At 37.0% G+C, this 19,111-nt stretch overlaps 1 protein-coding gene across 1 annotated transcript; it reads left to right on the top strand.

Moving 5' to 3' along the window:
- Positions 1–545: 545 nt before the first annotated feature.
- Positions 546–19,020, top strand: xk (X-linked Kx blood group (McLeod syndrome)). Its single transcript, XM_030124434.1, has 3 exons — positions 546–1,018; positions 10,384–10,646; positions 16,560–19,020. The coding sequence occupies exons 1-3, from the start codon at positions 774–776 to the stop codon at positions 17,495–17,497; spliced, it is 1,446 nt and encodes a 481-aa protein (XP_029980294.1). The 5' UTR covers positions 546–773; the 3' UTR covers positions 17,498–19,020.
- Positions 19,021–19,111: the final 91 nt, after the last annotated feature.

Here is a 19,111-nt window from a genome sequence, read left to right as displayed (position 1 = left end):
ACTTTTCTTTTCTTTCTTTCTTTCTGGCTGGCTGGCTGGCTGACTGACTGACTGACTGACTGACTTTCTTTCTTTCTTTCTTTCTTTCTTTCTTTCTTTCTTTTTTACATACTTATTTTCTTTTTGAACACTTCTAGCCCACAAACTCAATTTTGTTTGTTTTCTTTAAAATACTCTTTTATTCCTATTTTTATTTTCTTTCTTTCTTTCTTTCTTTCTGACTGACTGACTGACTGACTTTCTTTCTTTCTTTCTTTCTTTCTTTCTGACTGACTGACTTTCTTTCTTTCTTTCTTTCTTTCTTTCTTTCTTTCTTTCTTTCTTTCTTTCTTTCTTTCTTTCTTTCTTTCTTTCTTTCTTTCATATTGAACACCTGTAGCCCACAGACTAACTCCTCTCCCTGTTTAACAGTGACTTGGATGTGAGGGTATTATGTTCCATGCTGTGGTCTATCTCTTCTGACCTGTAATTACATCACAGCCTGCAGAGTGTTCTATTAGTGGCAGAAACAGTCCTACTGCGCATATGCGCACTGGCGAGCGGAGTTCCTCTTGCGCCCCCCGCAGACCCACACCAGGAAAACACTAGTCTGTGAAAACATCCAGTGTGTCACAACCCGCGGATGAGCTGCAGCAGCGGCGGCGGCGGCGGCGGTGTGCGTTCGACACAACGCCATCCCGTCCGGTGTGGCTCCGCTCGGTGGTCTGGGTGTGCGGACCCTGAGCCCAGCAGCACCGCCCCGCATTCATCCCCAAATGGCGGAGTGAGTGAGGATGCGACTCCCCAGTTCCATCTTTGTGTCGGTGTCTCTGTTTACAGCCGAGACCACCGCAGCCCTGTACCTCAGCTCCACGTACCGGTCCGCCGGAGACCAGATCTGGCAGGGGCTCACTCTGCTCTTCACGCTCGTGCCGTCGGTGCTCGTGCAGCTGACCCTCACCTTCATCCACCGGGACCTGAGCAGGGACCGGCCCCTCATCCTGCTGCTGCACATCCTGCAGCTCGGACCCATCGTCAGGTCAGTCAGCCTGTGGGGTTGGTTTGTGTCAGATCACCCCCCCACTGCCCACCCCCCTTGTCAGCTGAGGAACCGTTTGTTATTCATCACAGGTGTCATGTTGTTGTTGTTGTTATTATTTGTATAATGTTTTGGTTCAGATCATGTCCGGCCTGTCTTGTCCGTAAGCCGCTTATGGATGGTGTGATGAATGCATGCATTGCGCACATGCTGTTGTTTTCATGTTCTGTGGCCTTTTGTCTCCGCTTGAATGCATGCATACATGTCTGGTGGTGCAGTGAAAAGCCTATATCTGTGTCATTTAGCTCGGAAAGAAAAGGATGATCAATATGACCTCAGTCCATCGATATGTTCCACATTCCCACACAGCAACCACTGGCAATTAAGTTGCTCCGAGTGGGTTCTAATGAGTCTCTAATAGGGATGTAACAATCTGAAAATTTCATATCATGGTTATTGTGAACAAAATTATCATTATTATCGCGGTATTATTGAAACTGTGCTCAAAATGTTCAAAAAGTACTAATACACACACTGAAATAATTTAACCAAGTTGTATTTTAAAAAAATAAATAAAATAAATAAAATAATTGGCACAATGCACTTTCTCTTGGCAGAAACATTCAAACATTAACCCTCAGTGGTCTGAGCCTATATTGTCCTTTTTCAGTACTTTTGATTTTGCCTTTATATACTACATAAACAAATGTTTACTATACCCTTGTTTGGGATCTTTGTTTTCAGCACAACTTCATCTATCTCATCTGCCTATTATTTTTTTCACTTTAACCTACTATATCAACACAAAAGACCAGAAAAGACAAAAAATATAAAATCCGATTTGAAAAATGTATATAATTTATTGCATAAATAACACACGGATACTTAATGAACCTTTTCAAAGACTTTAAAAGTGAATATTGGTTCCAAATATTAGGTATAGAAAATTAAAATTGTAATAAATTAAAACCATACTCAAATATTTGACATAAAAGCAGATCTTTACATAGGCGTTTTCTCCAGAAAAGTGCGGTAATCAAACACGGTTATCATGAGAATTAGAATTTAAACAGTAATATTAACCGTCTGCAATTTTACTGCGGTTTATTGTTATACTGGTAATCGTTACATCCATAGCCTCTAAGCAGAGTTCGATCACCTTCAGGTTTGGTCTGACACAAGACCAGGAAGGCCGTGGTTTATTCATGTCTGCTCTGTCTGAAAAGGACATTAAATCACCCACATAAAACCCAGCTGGAGTACCATCATGGGACTGGTGCAGTCCAGTGGTGAAAGCTTTAAATACTGCATATAAACCTAGTAGGCCTGGTCCTTCCCCAGTAAGCCCTGGTCTTGGTCTGCCTCGGCCATCTGCCTCAGCTGTAAGAGTCATGAACCTAATCCGGAAAGCCTCATAGACAGGAAATGTCAGCAAACATACAAGCAGCAGAAAAGGATATTTACTGTTTGATAAAGAGAGCAGGTAGATCTGTACTTCATTTCACTGTATGAACAAATAGGAGACCCATGCAACAGACCTGATCTACATTCAAGTAAAATCAAACGAAAAACAAATCATTGCAGGGGAAGATCTGGTATTTTAGGGCAAATGAGGTCCTATGAGGAAATCCCAGTGTAGACACACAGGAAGGTGTCACAACCAGAGTTTATATCATTGCACTGTGTGAGGATATTATAGTCAGGACAGTGTCAGATCTATGAAGTGTATGTACATTAAAGACATAAACAGATGCTGGTGACGAAAAGCCTACTGATGTAAGATGTTTTATCAATACATTGAAATAATTCAGGTTAAATATAGATTCTCAGCATTTCATTGTCATCAGATATGACCCATTTGGACATTCAGAGGCTCCGTAGTGAACGTGGGAACATTATCATCTTCTATAACATTGATTCACCAGTAAAACCCATGGAGCAGATGGAGACACTTGTTTTATGTTCAGTTAATGATGTGTTTTACTTCAAACATCATATTTTCTTCAGCTTTTAGTGTTTTGATATAATAACTTTTGAATGTACTCTGAGCTTTTATGAATGTCTACATGATCAGTAAATGAAATATCAGAAAATACTCAATTTTACTATTATAATGAATGATGATAAATCACTACAGAATGGTTAAATATAGAGAAAAAACATTTGCAAGTCACCACAAAAATATCTCTAGGTTTTGAATTATCTCATATTACAGCACATTTCAACTTAGAATTTTTACACAAGTTAGGTTTCATCATTTGTCTGTCTTCCTCAGGTTCTATCATTTTTAAAGGATTTTTTACCTTTGGGAAATAAGACACTTCTTATATTTTGATCCATTTAAACCTTGACATGTAGTATTCACTACAGGTATAGTTGTGTATCTGATCTTGGTCAAAAATAATATAGAGATAAAACAATTGCAACTGGATGTTTTTTTTACTCTTATTTGAGAGTAGAGATAATCCTACTCAGTGTTTTTATGAAGTTGTGCATCAAAAGGTCAAATTCTGATGATGAAAATACTTACTTAAGAGATGTACACATAATATTGGCTCAATGAGTAATAATTCTACACTCATATTCATGACGACTCAGGGACAGACACTATTTTCTCAGTTGAACAGATGTCTTTCACAGCATGTTATTCATCAACAGGGTCTCTGTAGATCTGACCCTGAGTGGCCTGTTTCCATTTGAGTATGCACTTGGATGATTACTGTACTGACTTCTGCATCTTTTGTCAGTGAAGAGCAGATCTAAGAATAGCACATGTCACTGCCGGCGTCTTATCTCTGACAACACAACCCGAGAGGGGAAAGGGGGTATGTCCGACTCGACTGCCGTCAGCGCAGTGACACTTCCTCTTCTCAGAACTGTCTCATCTGCACAAAACAACATTTCTAACATCCCACCCAAAGAATGTAGTTTCAGAGCGGTAGTCACACTCCTGGTCGTTGTGGTTGTTTAATTAGCTTCTCTTTTACTTTCAAGATCACTCAGGACCACAGACAGGTAAACTTAGGGACTTTCTTGTCTGTAAAATGCATCTATTCAAACAGTATTTATCTAGTGTCAACAAACTCCACCTAACCCGTCCAACTCTACTGCTTCCATTTCCCCATCTGTGTAAACTGTAGCTATACAGACTCAGAACTGTCAAGTTGTTAAGTAAAATGTGTGGAGTTCTGCAGAAAGTAGAAGTGAAAATGAGGTGTTTGTTGATGACAAGACCGAGTCATATCGAAAGGAAAAAAAAAAAAAAACAGCAGTCATGAGGAATCCTTTGCTAAATCATCCAACACTGTGATCAGCACGTGTCACCTCATAAAGGCGTTAAACACACTGAAAACAGGTGATCTGTGTACAACTCACACACACATCAAGTGATGTGTTAATTCAGTCACTAGACACCACATACAGTCATGGAAAAAATTATTAGACCACCCCTTGTTTTCTTCAATTTCTTGTTCGTTTTAATGCCTGCTATAATTAAAGGCATGTTTGTGTGGACAAATATAATGATAATAACAAAAATAGTTTAATTTCAGAGCTGATATCTAACCATTTTCCATGGTTTTCTTCATAATAACCAAAATCACTATAGTTCTTACATCAATATCTATGGTATTGTACTGACAAAAACAGTGCTTTTAGGCATTCCATGTTTTCTTTTCTGTCTGTTTTAGTCACATGATACACACAGGAGTTAGTACTTGATTGCATAACCATTATTTTTGATGACTTTTGATGGTCTGATATTTTTTTCCGCGACTGAACAGAAAACACTGCAACCTCATAAAAATAGGAACTACAAAACAGTATCGATTCATAAAATAATAAGAATTGAAGGTACAAAAGATCAATTAACAATATTAAATCACAAAACCAAGTGAAAATACTGTATTAAATCACAAAATCATTGGAATGTTAGCATATAAAAGATGAAAAAAAAATAATATTAAGCAACACAGTTGTAAAAATATGAACCAGGAAAAAAAGAAAACAAAACAAAGCAAAATAAGACCATTTACAGTCTTTTTTTTTTGTTGTTTTTTTTTCTTTCTGGGCTCAGCTGGCTGACAGGCAGCTGTCTGTACCAATAAGGCAGCAGCCGACACCAACTGTACTCCCAGTCATCATTGCCCATTTTTCTGACACCTTTGCTTGTGTATCCAGTTTTATTTGGACATTTTACCAGGGAGTATCTCAAACTACTTTTTTTTTTTTTTTTCTCCACTTGTCTTGCCCAGCGTCCTAACAGCAGAATGGTAGTCTGGTTCCTTTTGGTGCTGAAAAAATTTGCTTTGCCAAGGGTAACTTCATAAAGTATATGAAGCATCCTTTGATATTCTACTGTGTTTATTATGAGTTTTGTTGAACCACATTTTGATGCCGGACCTGACGGGGTGGGGGTGGGGGGGTGGGGTAGAAGAAGGGGAGAGAACAAGAGAAAAGAAGGTGGCGAAGACCCTCACAAGAAAGTATCAACAATACAAACAGTAACAACCATGGAGACAATTATAATGGTAACAATAACTACAACCAGAACTGAGTAAACAAGAGAAGAAGAGAGAGAAAAAAAAACCAAAACAAACAAAACTACAAAAAAAAAAAGGCATTTAATGTAGGCTAGGAAACATATCACATTAATCTGATTAGTTGAGTTTTTGCTTGATGAAAATTGAAAAAAAAAGTCTAAATCACAAACTTGGTATGATTCCTCTGACATTTCTTGTCCCAGAAAAAACTAATATAGAGCCTGTGTGTCTGGTGTAATATATTGTCCATGAGCCACAGAGATTTAGTAAAGAAAAGTCACTCGGATCATATTTTTTCCTGTGTTATTTAGGCAGAAAAAATGAGGTTCAAGTTTTTTTGGCCAAAAAATAAAATATATCAGAATATGTTCATTGACAAAACAGAGATGTTAAAATTATTGTGACAAAATGTCTCAACCTAATCGCACAAAACATTCCTTTTGCTGATCTCAGTGGACTGTGGACTGATATTTACTGTCTGTTCTGTGAATGGGACTCACTCTTCATTTGTCAGAAGCTGCTTTCAGATTCAGTTTAGCACTTCTATTCATCAGACCAGTCATGCGTTCACTGTGCGTGCCACTGCTGATAAACAGTCTGTGCCTGGTCACCCCTGTGTTTTAAATCCCTCGCCTTTCATTTTATTGGCGCTGTGTATCATCATTGCTTCGCCAGATCAGCATCGCCTCGACCTCTGACCCCTTGGCCTACACTCACCGCTTCAGTCTTTTACCCATCGCTGACAGATGGCGCTCACTTTAGATGTCCGCATTCCTCAATGCAGGGCTCAGTGCTGATATACATAAATAAATATGGCCTCTAATGGTAAAATCATTTCATGGTCCTGGTAATTGTTCAACTTCTGCCGCTTCTTATTAGAGCAATTTGTGTTTTATTTTGGAGAAAGGGTTACTTTAGATATTCATCAGAGGAGCAAAATGTTTCTTATACATAGAAAAAAATCTGTTTGTTAATGGCAGAGATGTGGACTCGAGTCACATGACCTGGCATTGAGTCAGTCTCTCTCTCATTCTCTCACACAATGACGTGGGACTACGACAGGACAGGATAGAAACCAGGAATTTTACTTATTATTGTGGTTTGACAAAATAAATGTCAGCACTTCTACAAATTACTTTACTTTTCCACATTTTATCATGTTTATTCTGCAAAGAAAGTGTGAAAAAAAAAAAAAAAAAAAAAAAAAAAAAAATATATATATATATATATATATATATATACACAAATATTGTTGCTGATAGGCTACATTAAATGGAAGTTGCTAATAATGCAATATGGGAGTATCAGCACTTTGTTCTTGTACATGTTGTCAGTTCACTTATTTTATCAAACATGTTTTGATACATAAATGCAGATTTAAAAAGTATATATGATGTGTCATCTAAATGTAATGTATTATTACTGTTAAAAAGACTCAAAGGACTTGAAATTCAAAGTTTAGGACTTTGGACTCTACTTGGGACTTGACTTGAAACTTATCAGCCTTGACTCGGGACTTGAGGACAAAGACTGGAGACTTACTTGTGACGTGCAAAACCCTGACTTGGTCCCACCTAGGGATGTAACGATTACCAGTATAACGATAAACCGTGATAAAATTCCCGACGGTTAGTATTACCGTTTAAATTCTAATTATCATTGAAACCATGTTCGATTACTGCACTTTGAAAACTCACAGTGATATTGCTCACTTCCTGGAGAAGCAGCGGCACTCCAGACGGCATACGCAGTTTGCAATGTTTGGCCTGTGAAAACATGGCTGAAGGCAGCCGCACAGACAGAGCTCCGGAGATCCAGAGGGATAGTGGGCTCCCACTAGGGCTGAAAGATATATCATTATCGTATCGATATCTAGATATGAACATTCAAGATATTAATTCTGAAAAAGCAACAACATAAACGATATAGATTTCCCCCGCGCTCGCCCTGCATGTACAGCTCTGGAAGTCACAACAAATTTCATTTATTCGTACTTTATGTTAATGTTGATGACTGGCAGTGAGTTCTTATAAATAAAACTGCACTTTCCACATTCTTTTGTATTATGATGTTTGTATATTTCTGCAAAATGCTTGGTTTTCACCGAACCTGTAGTCATATCATATCGTATCGATATTGAGATATCTGGCATGAATATCGAGATATGAAATTTTGTCCACATCATTCAGCCCTAGCTCCCACATGAACCTGGTCCAAGTGCACCTCCATCCCATACATCTCTCTCTCTCTCTCTCTCTCTCTCTCTCTCTCTCTCTCTCTCTCTCTCTCTCTCGCTCTCTCTCTCTCATTGTAACATTGTGAATGATTTGATCTGGAAAATGGTCAAACAAGCTCCACTATGACCTGTCCAACTACTTTTTTCCCACTCAAAAAAACACTCAGGAATCGTTAGCAGAATTGATAAGGAATTAGATTGGTAAGCAGAATTGACAATGGCATTGATGTTGATCAGATCCTATCACTTCCCACCCCTAGTGCAGATATCTCTTATGGCCATCAGGTGCCATCTTTAATGCACATTTGTATGGTTGATGTTTACATGTTAATATTTTAATGTTTCTGCCAACAGAAAGTACATTGTGTGTGTTATTTTATTTGTTTTTTTTTTTCAAAATACAACTTTTTAAAATTATTTCAGTGTGTGTATAAGTACTTTTTGAACATTTTGAGCACATTTCAACAATACCGTGCTAATAATGATAACCATGATAATTTTGGTCACAGTAACTGTGATATGACATTTTCATTTCATTCCATCTCTAGTCCCACCTCTGGTAAATGGTATTAACAAAAAAAATATGCAGTCAGTGTCTCATGAGAAGTAACTACAGTGTAGAACGCTGCATCACTTTAAGACAATAAAAATATTGTCAAGCGTACAACCGTAGAGAGTGGCAGGTTTAACACCACTTTACAGGAGTTATAGACGTTGTGTTTCCTACATGAAATAGAAAATGAAGACATGAGGATCTACATTTTGGTCAAATTCATGTTGATTCTTCTGATTGGATTTGGTTGTGCTTCAAGAAGGGAATGTTTTTGTCATTTTTTTCTTTGCCAAGCTCGAGAGAATATGTTAGTTTTAACCAAGCTTATAATACCCTTTCATTGTGTATTTAACTTCTTGATAACTGCAGTTGTACTTTTTGTGTCTCGTCGAGGGTTGACCACTTTGTGTGTATGAAAATAAAAACTCCATTTATCAGTGCAGGCTTTCAAAACTGCGAGTCATGCTTCTTTTATCATTGCAAATTAAATGGCTATTGTTCAGATAAAGAGGAAATATATTGCACATTTCCCACTATTTTATGAGTCATTTGTATGCTGAATTGTGTTCCTGTGAGTCCCAGGGAATTGAATTAAACAGAGAAAAACTCTGCAATTTAATCAGTATTTTGAAGTTTATTTGCCCCCTGATACTCAGTGCCTCTAAACACTGTAATAATACTCTGCATTTCACTGAACACTGAACATGGGATGGGATTCACCTAGAGGAGGTGACGTCTTATACTTTGGCTTTAATGTCACAGGAAAAAAAATGGAAAAAACTTAGATCAATGTTAGGCTTAAAAATGCCTTTTACTATGAAAACAACTGGTCTTAGATTAGTGTTGGAATTTATCTGTATGCATCATCCTTTTACTTAGAAAAAACCAACATATTCTACCATGATGCTTTGCATTTTGTGCCTGTACAAAATCACACATACAGATCACTGCTACATATATGAAATGGTCCTTGGAATTTAACAAAGGCTATTAAGAAAAATTCCTATATTCATGTTTATTCAAAAAAATGTGACATAAATTACCACATAATCACTTTCCTTTTTTGACAAAAATGACTTTTTTGCTTAAATCAACAAATACTCAATTTCTGTTACATTTTTTTGTGTTTCTTGAAAAATCTGAAAAAAAATTACAATTATTTTAGGAAGGTGATGACATCATAGTATAGTGTATAGTATATTAGAGCTGCCTAATATTAGAAAAAAACCCTGAAAAAATAAGTTCATGTAGTTCTCCTTTTCCTTTTTAACCAAGCTTTTTGACTTTTTTCTCCAGTTCCTCATTTTTTTCAAGTTTTGGGTGGTGACTTGCAAGAGCATGGTCTTCTGTGTCTGTTCTTTGTCTGATAAATAATTGCGATTGGTTTCCTGTGCATGTGACCTGTATGTTACACACAAACAACGAACTCTGCGTGTCTAAAAACCCTTAAATGATCATATCAGATTTATTTCTCTTACAGAACAGATGAAGAATGAGATCTGTGTGAGTTTTACTCGTGTATCAAACACCAAAAACAAAGCTTTAGAACGTGTTAGAGTGACTCTGTTGTACTTCATATGAACGTCCTGTGTGTGTATGCACAGATTCCAGCGATGATACTGAAATAATATATTGTGCAACTCCAGCATCCATCTGGGTTGCTGACATAGTACTCCAGTAGCTGTAACACTAGATCATCACAGAAAATTCTCCTCATGGTTCCAAATGTCTGAAGAGGTGTGTAAATCACCCCTTTCCCATCATGCACCTAGAATGAGCTTCAAGCCATAGTTACCATGGATTATTGACATGCTCAGAAATATTAAACAGGGAAAGATTTTACTGGAATTTAACATGTATCTTTTGTGTCGTTTTAGTTCCTTGTGTTTTAGTGTGCATATTTATTTGTTTATATTTTTACATGAAGCCTTGTTTAATTATCTTTCTGGCAGAAGGTGTGTTCTATCTTAATGGGATCCTCCTGGTTAATTGTAGGATAAATAAATCTGTGTTTCGTTGCTGTTTGTGACTCTAGGTGTCTGGAGGCGTTTTGTATCTATGGCAGCGTGGGCCGTGTGGAGGAGCCTTATGTCAGCATCACCAGGAAGAAGCAGATGCCTCGCAGGGGTCACTCTGAGGAGGTGGAACGGCAGGTGGGGCAGGCGGAGGGGAAACTGTTTACACACCGAGCAGCCTTCGCCCGCACCTCTGTCATTCAGGCCTTCCTGGGGTCCGCCCCTCAGCTCACCCTGCAGCTCTACATCTGCGTCCTGCAGCAAGGGGTGTCCATCGGAAGAGGTAAGGGGGGGGTTCCAGGTCCAGGGAGCAGTGTTTGGGTCTCCTTTTGGGCTGTTTGCTTTGTTTATTTTATAATGAAGACGTACAATGCTATTTTTTGACCACAAACTCACCAACAACAGATAACAGGACGCCCACATGTCCATCACAGACATTACAACACAAATTTACTGGCCATGATGAAAATACAGTAATTTACACATGTATCATATAAAGCACAGGTGTCAAACATGTGGCCCGGGGGCCAAAACCGGCCCGCCAAAGGTTCCAATCCGGCCTGCGAGATGAATTTACAAAGTGCAAGTTAGGGCATCAAACTCAAAAATAATATCATAATAACCTATAAATAACGACAACACCATTTTTTTCTCTTTGATTTAGTGAAGAAAACGTTAAATTATGAAAATGTTGGCAGTAAGAAACTATCCTTTAATAATAAAATGTGAATAACCTGAACAAATATGAACAACGTGAAATGTCTAAAGAGAATTAAGTGCAATTTTAACAATATTCTGCTACTGTTACTACTTGTTTTGTACCTTTGTAGATCTGCTCTGTAATGCATATGTATTAATGATAAGCCAAGGCATAATATTGTTAAAATTGTACTTGTATTTCTTAACAAATTGTATTTTTTTCAGGTTATTGACATCATTTTTGTTTGGATAGTTTGTAAATGTAAATATTGGCATAATTGAATGTTATTTTTTGCACTAAAACAATTTGGAGTTGTCATTATTTATTGCCTACCATGCTATTATTTTAAGGGTTCAGCCCGCTGGAGATTAAATTGTGCTGAATGTGGCCCCTGAAAGAAAATGAGTTTGACACCCCTGATATAAAGGGTCAATTAGAACTGGGTGATATCGACAAAAATGTTACCATGGGAGGAGGAAGGGGAAGAAGATGGGGAAGGAGGAGAAAAAAGCTCAATAAAACTCATCTGATTCTTGTAAAAAAAAAAAAAAAAAATGTTACCATGATTAAAAATAAATCAGCTGATAATTAATTAAATCATTATTTTTCTGTAAGATTAAAGGCTGATTTTTGGTCATAAATGAAAACTGAAGAAACCAGATCATGACTTATTGCCAGATTATTCAAAACACTTAAAATATACGCAAAAGATACTGTATGGACGCTAGTACTGGGGAACATGGAATTTAGGTGTTTCATGGCGTGGTCACAAGATAATTCATATCATTGCAGCAGGAATTATTTCAGTTTATTTCATCTTTAGCATTAGTTAGTTCACATTGTCAGCTACACTTAAGTTTACACTTAATTTCATTCAACATTAAAAAAGAGTTTGTCATTATAATTGTTTTAAAAGTTCAACCTCTTGACTCCTAAAATATTTATCACGTTCTGACCATAAATAATCATTTTAAACGACAACCAGTTACCTGATTTCTTATATTTTCACTCAGAAAGGAAAATCAGCTGTTAAACTTAATAGAAATATTAACCTATAAAGATCCAAACACACCATCGACCAAAACCATCCACTGATCTAAACTGTTCAGTACCTGTTGATTCACTAATCCTATCAATACATGTGAATAATTGGTGTAAAATACAGTTATTCATCTTTTCATGGTCATCAGATATGACCCGTTTGGACGTTCAGAGACTCCGTAGTGAACGTAGAAACACCATCATCTTCTATAACATTGATTCACCAGTAAAACCCATGGAACTGGATCAATGACAGTGGATGGACACACTTGTTTTTATGTTTAGTCAATGATATTTTTGCAGAAAAAGTAGCTTTTTCCTATTTTTTTTCTGATTTGATATAATAACCTTTGAAAATACATGATTTACCCTGAAAAAACTTAAAATAAGGAGGATAATATTACAAAAAATGGTGATGAATCCTTTAAGAAAAGTTAAATAGAAAGAAAAACCCATTTGGGAACTGCCACAAAAGTCCCACTGGGTCTTTATGAGTTAATTTGGCATTTATTCTGATAATTATTGACATTTAGAATTTCATTCATCATTTATAATGATAATAGTCCTCCAACCTGTATGTGTGATGTGACCATGCGTTTTTTATTCATAGTGAATTTGTTGAAAGTCAAAACAGACATGAGTAAAATAAGTAGATAATAGTAAATACTTAGATGTCGTAAATAATAAGATATAATCAATAATAATGATAATAAGTGAAAGAACAAAACATTCACTCATTTATTCATTCATTTTCCCAACTGCTCAATCCAACAAAACAAAACAAAAAAAATTGTTTTTATTTGATAATGAAATTAAATAAATCCCAAACATAAAAATTTAGATAATTATTGTCATGAAATGTATCATTATAGTAGCTGCTGATCTCCGAAAGGGTTGATCCTGATCTAATCTAAAAATGATGTTGCAAGAGGATATAAATTTATATCATGATAATTATGGGTCTCTCTCTCTCTTTTTTTTTTTTTTTATTGTGTTAATCTTTGTACCAAATTAATGAACTAAAAAACATTATGTTGAAAAGTTGGTTAATTTGATAATAAGTACTTTTTCCTTTTAATGTTTATTTATTCTTAAATATTGTCCATTTTTCCCCTGGACTCTCATATTCCATACGTTGTCCATTGGTGCTGCAGCTCTGGGGTCCGTCGGTGCAGTCTGTCCTCCTCCGTTCTCTTTCCTCAGCTCTACTACGATGTGGGCTGATCAGCTAAGTGACATATTGACAATGGGAGGATGGTGTTTTCATGAGTCAAAGTGGTGTTATGTAACTGCCTCTCTGATACCGAGGCTTGGAAAGCGCGATGCTGGCTGCCAGTTGGTGCAGATCTGCGGTCAGACTCGCCAACTGTTTTGGTGTTTTTAAGTGTGTGTGGGAGCCAGTGTTTCTATTCGTGGACAGATTTAGTGAAGGCTCCCACCACGTCAAACTGGGAAATATGGTTTAAGAATTAGGACAGAGAAGAAAGCTTTTAGTAACGCACCTTTATTATTTTCTCTGACACTGACATTTTCAATCTGAACTGAGTATCCATTCACTTCCTCCTTACTTTTTGCTTTATTTACTCATTAAACACAATGACAACTTTGACAGTTAATGCATAACATAGAACCATATGTTTTTTTAAGCTATTAATCAACTCAAAGCTCTTATTCAAGTTTTTACTAATTTAGCCATTCATCTACATCTACAAACAAAAAATCAACAAGCAATGCTAACATAGAGCAGCACTGATGGAAAAAGGAAATAAAAACTATTTTCAACTTAGGTCAGGCCAGGGGTTCCCAAAGTGGGGTATGCATACCCCAAGGGTTACTTGGAAGAGGCCCAAGGGATACTTGAATAAAAAAAAAACATTAAATAAGTCATCATTTACTGAATACAAAATAATGTGAATTAATGCTGAAATATAAAACACAATAAATACATTCCTATAAGTTTTATTGTCAAACATCCTGTTTAAGCTTTGGTAACATTTTAAAAACATTTCTATTTTAAATTATTCAAAATGAGTTTATTTGAGTAGCTAAGTAATTATGTTTTGCTGATGAAAGGCTCATTTTTTTAATTAATGACCTATTTATTTTTCTTATCAATGTAAGAGGGCACTTTTCAGTTTATATTTTGCACACAAAATTTACTTTAAAAAAAGTGTTATTTTTATATATTACAGTTTGTTTACAAAGTTTTGAAAATATAAACTGACACCCTTGGCATAGGAACAAATTTTTGCCTAGTTTGCCTAATCAGAAATGCTGAATGGAAAGTTAGGAGTACTTGGTTAAAAAAGTATATTTAAGGAGGTACTCCACTGTAAAAAGTTTGAGAACCACATTAGTTATTCTAATATTACGTGCTTTTCCACTGGCCCCATGTTTCAGCATCTTTTTATATTTTATATTTTATTATAAAAAGTGTCTTCATCATCATCTCTCTTGCTTTAACGATCCAGTCTTTCTGAATTTTTGTACTTAGAGACGAGTTATTTCAGTGAATTTGCTTTTATTTCTATAGAACATTAAAGAACACAACACACTATGGCTTAAAGTGCTGCACAAAGACAGCCTTGAAAACAAATCACACTGAATTATTGGCTTTTGATCAGCAGCAGTGATTCTGTTCTGTGTAAAAGGATGTGAAGACATAAACACAAAAAACACAAATGCATTCCTAAGAACTGGGAATCTGAGGAATTCCCTCTATAGGAGTACTGGATCAATGAGCTTCTAACTTTATTGCACTCCTGAGAACATGCTCTATTGTGTTGGGGGAAGAAAACCCATAAATCTTTAGTGAATCTGGGTCTCCTTTTTGACCATCTTATCATTCTTATGCTGTAAGGATTATTCTAGTACTTAACTCTTGATATAATTATTTGATTCTACATCTTTTTGTATATGTACTGTATGATTTAACTAATGACCACATGGGGGTGGGTGATGGGTGATGGTGGATATTGTGTTATTGTGATAAATGTTATTGTTTTGTTTTTCAAGCTGGAAAATATAATGAACTGATTTTGTAGATAATTTTTTTTTGGATACTCTGTATTACATTCATAATAAATATTTAGACTAGAACAGAATAGTCTCTTTACTGTCAGAAACGTGCTAGTGTACATTCAGAACAATATTTCTGACAAAGAATCTGACAAAGGATAGAATGTAATAAATAATCTAAAAATGTATCTGCAAATTACAATATATACAAAAACTATACTGTGGGTTATAGAACAATAACATATTGCACAACGTAGTACCAAACCAGTGTACTTTCAGGTAATATTGCACTGCCCTAATATAGGTTATTTAATGGGGGGAAAAAAAAAAAATCAGAATGTACATAACTTACAAAGGAACAAAATGCACATGAAAATACACATGAAAGGAAACCTGGCCTGAGGAGAAAAGGTGCTTAAAGCAAAGATAATGCTCATTAGTTTTATTTTTCATTTGTTATTGGGTTTAATAGTCTTCACTTTGTTTTAGTATATCAGCTTTGTGTAGAAACAGTCACTTTTAACACAATTTTTCTTAAAGGAGTGATATTTTACTTTTTTTTAAATGGAATTATGCATTTTAAAACATTTCCCTGTGGTCTACATAAACTGTAAATGCTATGCTTGGGTCTGAATTCTTCATTAATTCAACTCCACAGGTCCATCTTTAACCCTATTTCTGAGTAATGATACCAGAAAGGTCATTTTGAGCGCTAGCCTTTTAAATGCAAATGAGCCACTTCATGACCCACCCCCTTCAGGTTGTTGACTGTGCTGCTCTGTCCCATTCAACCAACAACAGAACATTTTAGGCAATCAGCTTGAAGTTTGGACATATTTTCAGTATGGACTACAACCGCTGCTGCTGACAAACAATTATGGCGTACTCAGAGAAATGTTCGTCGGAAGTCTTGACCTTATATGTGCAGATGTCGTGATGTAACTAGTTATAGACGTAACAAATTAAGCAGGAATTAAAACGGGTTGTTGAAATCCACTCAAGTTTTGCTAAAATGAATACAGGGGTTGGACAAAATAATGGAAACACCTAACATTGTGGCATCATAGAAGGTGTTTCCATTATTTTGTCCAACCCCTGTATAAAGATAGCTTTGCAGCACCTGGAGGGTTCAAATTCAAACTTTTTGAACTATTAAGGTCCAAATACACAAATAAATGTACCAAAGACTAATAAAAGTGGGTTTAACAAAATAATACCCCTTAAAGTAAATACATCAAATCAGTGTTTTTACAAAACTATTTGTATTTAAATAAGGAAAATTACTTATTTTTATCATGTTTTGCACCCCACAATGACCCCCTTTTTGACCACACAGTGAACAAACCATATTTTTCTTGTTTGTAGATGTGATGTTGCAGTCATACACGTCTCCTTCTTTACATAACCATGTTGAGTCTTTCTCTCGCTGTGTTTCAGGTACATTAATGGTCATCTCCCTCCTGTCCATCGTGTATGGAGCACTCCGTTGCAACATCCTCGCCATCAAGATCAAATATGATGACTATGAAGTGGACGTTCGGCCCATGGCTTATCTGTGCATTTTTTTGTGGCGGAGCTTTGAGATCGCCACCCGTGTGGTGGTCCTGGTTCTGTTCAGCTCAGTCCTACAGCTTTGGGTGCTCCCTGTAGTTCTGCTTAACTTCCTTGTTTTCTTCCTTTACCCCTGGATCCTGTTCTGGCTGAGCCACTCACCATTCCCTGAGAACATTGAAAAAACCCTCACCAGGGTAGGAACCACCATCGTGCTTTGTCTGCTCACTTTCCTCTACGCCGGCATCAACATGTTCTGCTGGTCGGCCGTGCAGGTGAAACTCAGCGACCCAGACCTCATCAATAAGTCGCAGAACTGGTATCGCATGGCTGTTTATTACATGCTGCGTTTTGTGGAGAATGCCTCACTGCTTCTGCTGTGGTACATTTACAAAACGGACTTCTACAAGTTCATCTGTGCCCCGCTGTTGGTGCTGCAGCTTCTGGTCGCCTACGCAATCGCCATATTCTTCATGCTGGTTTTCTACCAGTTCTGCCACCCATGTCGGAAGCTGTTCTCCTCCAGTATGACGCAGGGGCTTTGGGATTGTTCTTCTCTTCTCTGCCTGATGTGCAACACTGCTACACCACAGAGCAGACCCATCAGACCAGCTGCTCTGGAGCCACCGAGTCCGACTCCACACAAGGAGCCCCCCAGTGACAGAGCCCCTGACACGGCTAGTGACACCACTGAAGACATGCCCAATGATACGACCTCTGACATGCTCAATGACACCATCTATGACATTCCCAATGAAATCGGCAATAATACAGGCAGCGGAATCAATGGCGACATTAACCACAGTGTGTCCTGTAATGCGTAAAGCATCACAACTGATTGACGTGCCATTCAGAGGACATATAGAGTTACCATACCCTCTGTAAACTTCAAGTGCCGCATAGATCCCTCTGTGAGTTTGCACATAAAGGATTAGTTTGCATTTTTTTGAAGTGAGGTTGTATGAGGTACTTACACCTACAGTCAATGGCAATAGCAATTAGCAATTTTCTCAGTTGATTTGGTGACTTTTAAAAGGCACCTCACAACAAATTCAACTAATTTAATGACAATAACAAGTGTCTGAGTCGATGTGAAGGTGTCAGGATGTAATTAACTCGAATGGATTCTTCAGGGGATGGACTTTGGCTCAATAAACGTCTCCCTGCTCCTTCACAGCGGTGACATCTATATCTACTGTTGATAATACACTGACTGCAGATAACTACCTCATATAACCCCACTTAAAAACATCCACACCAACCCTTTAATATCCTTGGGCTTAATTGGAGACGTCAGTTATCAAATGTTTTCTAGCTCCAACATGAAGCAAATGTGTCCTTATCTTGTGCTGTATACTGGCTGCATTGTGTTCCCTTGTGTGTGTCGATCTGGCTTCAGCTGACACTTCAGAGGAGGTGCTCCCCTCCCATCATCATCATCATCATCATCATCATCATCCTGACTTCTCATACTGCAGCCTTTGATACAAATCAAAAACCTGTGGCCACAAACTTTATTTAATGAAGAGTGTTCACTTATATATGCTGCATTACTGATCACAACGAGCCATGTGTTCAACCTGATTGTATTTAATGTGTTTGGCATGGAGGTGTGTGCATGCGTAGAGCCTCAGATGAGGGTGCTGTGTAATTCCGCAGGGGGAGAGTCTGTTTTGTACAAGGATTTTCTTAACCCCCTACTTTTATGGCTGCGAACAATCCGCTTTTTTAACTCCTTGATAAGAGCTTTATCATTACTGTGTGCTGCTTCTGTGGTGTATTTGTGCTTAATGATGAGATGTGAATTTCCACACATTGTACGTACAGAGCCTGTTCAATCACCATGTTACTGTAAAGCACGAACAACTCTCCACGTTTCTGCACGTTTACAGAATGATTTAAGTGGCTTTGGTTTATTCCACTTCAACAGCAGCTGTTCTGATGTTAAATGTGTTGTCTGGATGTATGTGCATTTTTTTTCTTGATTCATGCTTGTTATGTCTGTCAGCTTCTTGTCTGTGTCTATACTGAGTGCACAAAAAATGGATAATCAAACATGTGTCAATGTATTTTTGCTTCTATTCAACCTTTAATGTATAATCATGTGTGGATGTGTGAGTGAAAGAATGTCAGTGTTTTTGCACTAACTCCTTTTTGCAATGTATCTGCAGAGGAATTACAGCCTCAAGTATCACATGAATGCTCCTAATATTTGTATAAATAAGACAAAAAGAAAGAAAAAAAAAAAGAGTAAAAAAATATTGTACACATCATTCTCATACCTAGAAAGCCGTTTAAAAGAAATTCTACTTAAAAATTAAAATAAATTTATATTTATATGTGGAAACTGTCCCCATTGTTTTATTTTTCACTGTGCTATCCTAGGCTGCCCTCTAGTGGCCAAATGCCTGAAATACAAACCTATGACATTTCTTTGT

This window comes from Sphaeramia orbicularis, chromosome 21 (assembly GCF_902148855.1).
Source record: "Sphaeramia orbicularis chromosome 21, fSphaOr1.1, whole genome shotgun sequence".
Lineage (NCBI taxonomy): Eukaryota > Metazoa > Chordata > Actinopteri > Kurtiformes > Apogonidae > Sphaeramia > Sphaeramia orbicularis.
Note: the sequence above shows the minus strand (reverse complement) of the source record. Positions and strands in the feature narration are given on the sequence as shown.